Below are 10,087 nucleotides of genomic sequence, written 5' to 3'. Positions count from 1 at the left end.
TTCTAATTCTATTTTAATTTTTGTAGAAAGCTTAGTTGTAAATAAAAATGTTGAGGTCTAAATTAAACATTATATTTATCATAGATAGTATATTTTTATTGAAAAACGTGCTTAAAGCAGTTTGAATGAATCTCGTTTGTAATTTAATTTAAATTTCAAGTATATTTTGTGATACTTGATTATGGGGTAACTCATAATTTGTTTAACTTAAGGTCTGAATAAAACTTTATATTTATAATGAAAAGTATATTTTTATTAAAAAAATTTGCTTTAGCAGTTTTTATTAATCTCGTTTGTAATTTAATTTAAATTTCAAGTATATTTTATCTTGATGCTTGGTTATTGAGCTTCTCGTATTTTGTTTAACTTGAAGTATAAATTAAACTTTATATGTATAATGAGTAGCATAACTTTATCAAAAAAACGTGCTTTAAGACGAATCCTTTTGCTTATGTTCATAGAAGAAGTGATTTAAATTGCTTGTTTTTCAAAAGCAATTGATTTTTTAACAGTTTCTAAGTCGATTTCATTATAAACTAACGAATTTTATTCAAGTATATATTAATTAAATTAAGTTAAATGTTCATGTATTAGAACACACTTTAAACTATTTTTTAATACTTTTTTAATTTTTTGTAGAAAGCTTAGTTGTAAATAAAAATGGCAGACCAAATTGTCGATAAATACAAGAGTTGCGATGACAACAGGCTCGGTGAAATTATTTTCGTTGAAGGCGACCTGAAAAAGTTTAACATTGAGTACTGGCATCCTGAACTCAATAAGTACAAAGATTTCAGGCACGAAGATTGTATGAAAAACTTGAGGTTGGGAACAAGACATCATTTGAAGGTAAATTTCGAAGACAACGAGTTTACCGACGGTGATACAAACATGTGGTACAATTCGTACGACTGCACACACCACCAACACGCTGAAGAGATGTACAAAATGTTTGTGGAAGAAGTTCATAAACATCTTGTGGAAAACGTTTTGCCAAAACTCCTACCGGTTCAAGATGAGAACTTACTCCAAACACTTGCTTTTCACTGGAACACCTACAAAACAACAATTGACAATTTCTCAGAGCTTTTCAAGCATCTTACGCTTTGGATTGAAGATGTCCCAGAAGACGAAGTGCCAAAAGACGGAATTAAAAAGATTGGCTTGAAAGGGTTCAAAAAAGAAATCGTTTTGAATATAGATATCAAAGAAAGGTTGAAGACAATTCTTAGTCAAACTACTGACAATCACAGAGCTGGCATGGAAGTTAATTGCGACGAAATAAAGACTCTTTGTGACATGCTAGTCGAGATGGAGTGTTACGAAGAAGTTTTCGAAAAAAATTTCTTAGAGCAAGCAGAAGAATACTACTTAAGGGTCGCAAGTAAAAACATTGTTGACATGTCGTCACACGAGTACGTTGTCGAGGTCGAAACTTTAATTGCAAACGAAAAAGCACGCACAGGTTCGTACGGTAATGAAAAAACTACTGATAAGACCAGAAGCGTGTTACAGAAAATTCTCATTTCTGACCAATTGCAAGCAATAGCTCATCGCGTAGGATGCGGCGGAGTTCCGAGAATGTTCGAAGAAAAATCAGAAGAAAAGCTTAAGAGTGTGTACACAACTTTCAAAAGAGTCAAAGGTGGACATAAAATCATGCAAGACTGTTTGGCAAGTTATGAATTAGCAGCAGGTGAAAAATTGTTGGAAGAAACGGCTATACCATCACAAGCCGCGAAGAAAGTCAACGGATTGGTTGAGCTGAAGAACACTTGTAATAGACTTGTGACCAACTCCTTTTCCGACAACCATGAGTATAAGCTTGTGGTCGACGGCACCTTTAATAAAATTGTCACCAACAAGAAAGTCTGTGAACACTTGTGTATTTATATTGACATGAAAAAAATTAAATTTTACTCAGGTCAGGAAGAAAAAGAGATGGAAACAGTTTTAAATCACTTCGAGACCATTTACAGAAAAATAACCGAGGAAGTAAAACCTGATTTCAACGCAGCGTTTAAAAAGTATTTGTGCAAAAGACTCGTGAGGCCCAAATCTCCATACATGGCTTACGACAAAATTATTGTTGATTGGTTGAAAGAATTCGGCCACCCGTACGACTCAAAAGAACCGATCAAGATAATAAAAGACTTCGAGGCGTCCAGAAAGTTGAACAAAGCCTTCAGGAAAGAAGAAAATCCTCGCAGAGATGTTAATTCGACTTTCAGAGTAGTGAGCGCTCGCACATGGCCTGCTTATAAAAGGCTTGACGCAAATCTTATACCTGCGGTTGTAAGAGACAGCTTTGAAAGATTTCAAAATTTCTACCATCATAGAGCGGAGGAGAACACGTACAAGACTTTGAGAGTTTTGAACAAGAACTTTTTAGCCGAAGTAAGTTTAGACTTATCAGTCAAGACATACACTCTGCAATTGTACTCATATTACCAGATACCAGTTATTGAGCTTTTCAATCAGAGAAATCAATTTACTTTCGAAGAGATGTTAAACCAAACTAATTTGTCGGAAAACGATTTAACGGAAGTACTTCGTTCTCTAACCTCCGATAAATCCAAAATTCTTTTGAAGAATCCTTCTGGTAATACTTACTCACCCACTGACAGCTTCACGGTCAACCAAGGTTTGGATCATGAGTCCGACAGGATCTACGTCCAAATGCTTCCGAAAGCTTAAATTTGGCGGAAACAGCGTTTTTAGTTATAGGTTAAAAAATTTAAAAATATACATGTTCATAGTATGTATAAATAGTGATATATGTTCTAGTTTTTGATTACCTTTTGTTAAATGAAAATTCCTAAAATAAAAAACATCTTTATATAAGTAAAATAATTTGAAAAATTTAGCAGCACTTTTACTTAAAGCTTTGTTAAAGGCTATGTTAAACTTTTTAAAGGCAGATTTTGATTTTGAAACGTAATTTTTTTATTTTTTTGAAACTCGTTTCTTGTTCTTATGTCTAAGTTTTTTAGGTGCAAATAAATTAGTTTATGATACTAAAATGTTTTGTGTATTTCTTTAAACTTACATTAATCAGATTTAAACTGCTTATTTATAATATAGTACTTATATGTAGATGAAAAATAATTATTGTAATAATTTAAAGTATCTTTTGTTGAACAAAACTACATGAATTTGAACTCCTGCTTTTACAAAACGAAAAATCACAAACTAGAGAAAGCCTCGAATAAATACTTTTTTTAAAATTGGTTCAAATTTTATGTTAATAGGAATCTGGTTGAAGATCAACATCCGACCAAATTTTAATAAAAATAGAATTAGTATTAAATTTAGAATTTGTTAATCCTTAATTTTAGGCCCTGATTAAAAAAATAATGGTGAAAATATAGCCATATTGTTCATAAAAGTTCTAGAAAATTCTATAGATATAGTATATATAGTCAAGTGCAGAGATGTTAAAATGCTAACAGTTACTATGGTAATTCAGCAATGAAGTGTTTTATTTTTGGTTTGTTTTAAGTTAATATTTTCACGCTTGAGTAAACAAAGCAGAGCTTTTTAACATGTCTGGTCAAGTGTGTGTTTTAATTTCCTTTTCAACAAAGTTTGTGAACAACACAATTGCTGTCAAGTAAGAGTTTTAATTTTTTTCTAATAAAATTTTGTTTATTTATCTACTGATATATTTACAACAGTTCATTTTTTTCACCTAGAAAATATATATAGAAAATAAAAACTCTAGCATAAACTTCCGTAATAAAAACAAATAATAACTTTTTTTTTTAATAAAAAGTTGTGTTAATTCTTTGTATTAAATCATACTCACAAGGTGTTTTAGTTTCGTTTTATTAATTATGTTATTAATATTGTGACATTTTAAAATTTTATATAAACCTTTTTTAAAGTATAAAAAAACTCATATATTTTTATTTCTAAAGTTTATGCAAGAGTTATCATTTTATAAAGATTTTCTATTTTATGTGTTTTTTTTTTCAAGTTTACCTAAAGCTTAGCTAACTTATGATTTTTATTTTTGTTTTACTAGAATTATTCCTTGAGTCTACCATTTAAAAAAACTGAAGTTAATTTTACCAAATAAATTTTCTATTTAAAAACTGCACCTATGTTAACAGGGTAGGTACTTAACTTAGTTAACTGAAAAGCCTGTAACCTGACAATTTAGGCTAAAAAAAAGCATTGAAAACCCTGGACATGAACCTAACCTCTACTACAAGATACTTATCAAGTTTTTGTTTATTGCAATTTTATAATTTTATTTTAATTACGATATTATCTTTAACTTAGTCATAAATTTTTCCGATATTTTAAGTCATTTTATTATAATTTTACGAGTAGGTAACTCGCTTTAAATACAACTAATTACCAACTTTCTGAAATTGCGTAATTGATTTGTTTATAATTTTTTTTTTAAATTTATATATTTTGAGTTTTTGTAAATGACGTCATAAGATGGTTTTTTGTTTAAAAAAAATCTTTTAGAAATGTTTTGTTGCTCCGTAAAATAAAAAAAAATATAAATGTAAGATATTTATTAAGATTTGTTTAAGATTTAAAACTGTTTTATTATAAATACCAATAACTAGTTACTTATAAAACAAATTTATAAATTGTAATTTATAAAGTTTTTATAGAATTTTAAGCACTTATCATTTAATTTGTTTAAGTGTTAATGAGAAAATTTAGTAAGTAATATTTCATCCTAAATAAGTTTTGACTAATGACTTTATCACAAAAACAAATTACAGTGATAATTTATTTCAGACAACTTTTGTTGTATTATTATACAGTAACATATCGTATTTAATATATTGCTTCGACAGATTCAAACAGTATTTATTTTTTAATTATCTAACACTTTAAAGTATTAGTTACATATCAAGTGCTCGTTTAAACAAAAGCTGTAAAAATATTAATTGTTTCAAAACTGTCTATAAAAACTTAAATATTAAATATTAAAAGTAACTAATAATATATAGAACTTATACCATTATAAATAATTTTGTTAAGCCATTACATTTTTTAATAAAACACTTCATACAAATTGTTATTAGCAGTATTCTTTAGAATTTGTTTATATGTTTTCAATTAAGAAAAAATTAAGCAAAAACATAATTCTCCTAAAACTAAACTTCGTTCAGGACAAAACAAATACTTTGTTACATGTCAATTAAAAGTTTATAAATAATGAATATTATTTCTATTGACGCGAAAAGTTATTCACACACTACCCACTACGTAAAAAAAGTATAGAACTATATACCTAAAAATATATCCTAATACGACTAAAGATTAGTTTTAAAAAAATCTTGTTTTGTATGTGCGATTTTTTTGACAACAAATTATATATAGTGCTTGACTTAAAAACAAATTTAATATCTATTTACAAATAAAGCGGTTTTATTTAATTTACCTTTGAGTGAGTCATTTAAGCTACTGCAGATATAAGTTTGGTATCTCGTTATAAATTTCAGCTGCTTAATGAAACCAAATTGATGTTCAAACTTACTGTTAATAAACTTTAATGAACGTTAGTAGTTTTTAATAAATAATGATTTTATCAGTTTTAAAACTTAGCCTTTTGTCGTTTTAAATTTTATTCAAACGATCAAATCACAACAAACAAGATTTAACAACAACAGATCACCATTATTACAATAATTAAAATTTTTATTATTGAATTACTAGTTTTAAGCAAAAAGACGAAATCTTATAAGTTATAAGAAAATTTACCATTCAAAAAAATTAAGTAATATACTAGGAACAATAGAAAACAACATTTATTTTTAATACATATAATATATAAAAATTCATTTTTAAATCTTAAAAGATCTATTTCATTTAGTAATAAATAATCAAATAGATTAAATTAAAACCATTTTTTATGTAGAACACTTTTAAAGCTTTAAGCTTATGTTCAGTTCTAACTTATTTTTAATAGTTTTAAAAATTTATTTGTTTTAAACTACTAAAAATAAGTTTACAAAAATATATAGTACAATAATAGCATACTTTAAGTACAGAAACAGCTTCGAAATCTAATTTAATTTTTGTCTCAATAAATTTTTAAACGAGGATACTAATAGTTAAATAAAAGAAATACATTTAGTAGTTTTTAAGTAATTTACTTTGAGTGACTTTTAAAAACTAAAATTGCAATGTTAAGAACATCTAATAATAATATATTTAAGATAAGATTGTTTTATTTTTTTAATGATACTTTTGACAACTAACCAATTATATTTGTTGAAAATAGTTTCATTAAGAATTTTATTTTGAACCACCTTCAGTAATAATTGTTTAGTTTTAACGGCCTAAACATGGTGATATACTTATTAATATTTGTTAAACACTGAATTATAGTTTTTACTTAATTATAGTTTACTTTCAACTAAAAATCCAACTTACATGACATTTAATAATATTAAAATAAAATTATAGTAAAGCTACACAACGATTGAATTATCAGATTTAATTGGTAAATATTACAAAAGAATTTCAAATTCCCAATTTATAGTTTGTTTGCATAACATACATCTCAGATATTTAAACAATGTTTAATCTGATAGTATAAAAATATTAAACAAAGAACTTAAAGAAATATACAAATTTTAAACCTAATACAAAAATTTTATTTTTAAGTATACTTTTAATACACACTTATTAGAACCAAATTCGTAAGCAAAACTAGAAAAGATCACGAAAAAAAAATGTGTTTTTATGCAAAACTATTTTTACTTTTTAGTTTTGTTCTCCTACACAATTCAAAAATATACAAAAACAAAAATTTACTCGAAGGTATTATCTTTTGTGTTGCACGTATTCTAATTTACAAGTAACACTGTTGCGATTGAAAAATTAAATTCACCACAGCTATGCTTGTATAAATAATTAAAGCAAATATTATATAGTTTGTTTTCAATTGTTATAAACTGTATGTAAAAAGATGCAGAAAGCTGAAGTATTGTTTTAAAATAACTGTTAAACCAAACTCTAATTTCCTAATTAAGCGATGGCAGGTTTAAAAGTAAAAAAATAAAACATTCATTTAATGGTTTAAACAATTCTAAGAGCAAGGTTATTGACTTTATAAAATTTTTAATTTTTAAAACATTAAAAAATTACTTTTTGTTTCCTTAATATCAAACAAGAAACTACTATTTAAAATTTTTAATTTTATGCTGTTGCAAGTATGACAAACTGGCTAAAAACCAAAGTAAATGTTGTGATTTAGTTACAAATGTTCTATGTATTTTAACTTAATCATAAAGTATTCAAATTTACAACTTATAATCTTTTTAGAAGGTTTCAGAAAATTTAGTCAAAAAAGATAAAAAATAATACTGCCTTACAGTATTTCTTAAAAAAAAAATATTTTAACATAATTATCTCAATCATTATAATATACTTTAACAATTTTCTTTTTTAGTAATAGTTTGGCGAATTTTGTAACTCGTTTAAATATGCAGCAATATTGTCTTACATAAATGTTACAAAAGTATTACAATATATATTGTTTTTGAAATCTAATTGTTGTGGGTAAAAACTGATGATGTCATCGTTGTACTTTTTAAGTTTAATAAACTCAAATTTGTAACACAATATTTCATGTTACAAAACTTTTTTAGCTGTAAAAACTATCATGAAGATACAAAAACTTTCGAGTTTTAAAAACATTATAGATTTTAATAAACTATTTATTTCGCACACTTCAGATTGTTTTCCTGTTTATCTAAAGTTTAAGTGCTATTATTAAATTAACTAGTTAGATATCTAACTTTTACTATATCAATGACAACATCTATCACAAGTTTTTCTTTTAAAAGAAAAACTTATTTTGTGCTACTAACGCTAAATTGTATAAAAAATGATAATAAAATATTATAAAAACTATAAAGACTCAAAATTAAGTTTTAAGCAAAAGTCTCTGAAGTTTAAATAATGATCTTTTTATTATTAACTTTGATGAAACTTTCAAACTAATCTTTAAAATTGACTATAGCTTTTGTATCAAACAGTCAAACTTTAAAAAAAATGTAGTTTGTTATACTTTCTTTAATCTCTGAAAGTATATGAAAATAATAATAATTACAGCTTGAATATAGTTAATATAATAATAAAAATTAAAAATGTATAAAGATTAGTAAGTTTTCTAATGATTCTTGATCAAATTAACACAAGTTCTTAGTAAAACTAACTCTAACTAAGGGTTAGTTGTAACAGTGTTATTAAAATAAAATAAATAAAAACATATATTAACAAAAACATACTAATAATAAATTTACAATTAAAAATAAATAAAAAATTCAATTCGTGCAAAAAGTTTTTGTGCAAAATCATCTTTTCGTATAGTTTTGTATTCGAGCAATTTAGTCCCCTCGTGCAATTTTTTAAACTCGTGAAAATTTGAAACTTACCCGAATTGTAGAAACTGTTGCAAAATTAATTGCCCAAAACAACTGTTCAAAAATTAATAACAATAACCAATAAAAAATTTAGCGATGTTTCAAAAAGTTTTAGGAAACATGTGTAAACTTACTTTGGTAAAGGAAAAAAAAAAGTATTTGTTTTATACTGCATGTACTTAAATAATTTAAGGAAAAGTTAATTTTACTTTATTCACACGTCTTAATCACAAGATTTTAATTGTCTTGTTTTTGATAAAAGTTTGGCTTTTTTTTTTGACATAGCGAATATTCTGCGGACGGTTTTTACAAAAGCCTTCAAATAAAGGAAATATAGTTTAAAAATAAAGCTACTTTCAAAAATATCTGTTGGTTTATTTGTGATATTTGGTATAAAAGTTTAAAGGTTATTAAGTTGAGAACACTTTTATTGCCAGAGGTGTTCGTACTTACCTTTAAACCTAATCACTTTAATTCTATCAAGTGTTATTTTTTATTAAGTTTTTGTTGCAATATCTTATTTCTTATTTTCACAAAAAATAAATTGAAGAAAACTTTTTGTAAACCGACCTTTTTTTTTATTTGCTTTTGATAAGTATACTAATAGAATATTGTTAAATGTTTTAGTGAGAAAATTAATTCTAAGAACAAACTTTTTTTTGTATTTATATATAAAACTAATAAAAAACTAATTAGTTTTAGTTTTAAGTAAAGACAATAATTATTACACGTCTCTGGTGGAAATATTATTATTATATTATTATTATTATAATACTTTAGATTTAAACAGCTCGCTCTATCACAAATAGTAGCATAAATAAAACCTTATAAGAAAATAAATACACAGTATTAATTTTTTATCATAATCTGTTATAAACGATTTTATACAAAATTACTTATAAAACTTGTTGAAGAAAATAGATGTTATGAAATCATTACTATTATAGAAAACATAATTAAGTATAAATAAAATGCTTGCAAATTCAGATTCATGTCAAAAAATAGTTTAATACAACCCAGTCTTCAAATTTATTTTGAGAAGAAATTAAGTTTTGCTATGTTTTAAATCATTTCCTACAAGTACTAAGTTTGCAGGTTATGCAAATATAATAAAATGATTTAGTTTCGGTAACAAAATTTTAAATACAAACTGCAGTACAACAGTTACTAACAGTACTTTACGTTATTTAAACTTATATTTTCAGTTGAATTTCTTATAAAAGTTTTTAAAGATTTAACTTTTTTGATACGTTCTCAAAGTTTTACAATCTAAGTATAGTAAGTCAGCTACTTTTAATTTAGAAGTTATTTAAAGTTAGTTTATAGATTTTCTAGACACTTCAATAAACACATTTAAAGTTTAAAAAGTTACTAATCTTAAACTGTATAATAAACTATCTCAAACCAAACTTCATATATATATGTTTTGAAATTTAAAAACAATTTCACTATGTTTTTTTTCTCTTTTAATGTTTTAAATGCTGTTGGAAATTATATAAAGCTTCTTTTGGCGGTGTGTATGTATGACATGTTTATAACCTAGACAATTGAAATAAATTTGCGACGTTTAACCGAAAGCTCGGAAATATATTTTTATAAATGAATTCGGTTACTGTTTAAATGACGTTCTAAAGTAATTTTATTCAATACATTTATTTTAACTACAATGGCTATAAGAAATC

The 10,087-nt window shown here is 25.3% G+C and overlaps 1 protein-coding gene across 1 annotated transcript; it reads left to right on the top strand.

The window, feature by feature from the left end:
- The first annotated feature begins 660 nt into the window (after positions 1-660).
- LOC145843279 (cullin-3-like) lies at positions 661-2,697 on the top strand. Its single transcript, XM_082950743.1, has one exon. It carries the CDS (start codon positions 661-663, stop codon positions 2,695-2,697), a length of 2,037 nt encoding a protein of 678 aa, XP_082806869.1.
- Positions 2,698-10,087: the final 7,390 nt, after the last annotated feature.

This window comes from Thalia democratica, chromosome 8 (assembly GCF_965202585.1).
Source record: "Thalia democratica chromosome 8, ktThaDemo2.hap1.1, whole genome shotgun sequence".
NCBI classification, from domain to species: Eukaryota; Metazoa; Chordata; class Thaliacea; order Salpida; family Salpidae; genus Thalia; species Thalia democratica.
The sequence above is the reverse complement of the archived record's forward strand: the minus strand, read 5'-3'. Positions and strand labels throughout refer to the sequence as shown.

Excerpts from the sequence above, each read along its gene's own strand:
- LOC145843279 (XM_082950743.1), top strand. The coding sequence starts at position 661 with ATGGCAGACCAAATTGTCGATAAATACAAGAGTTGCGATGACAACAGG.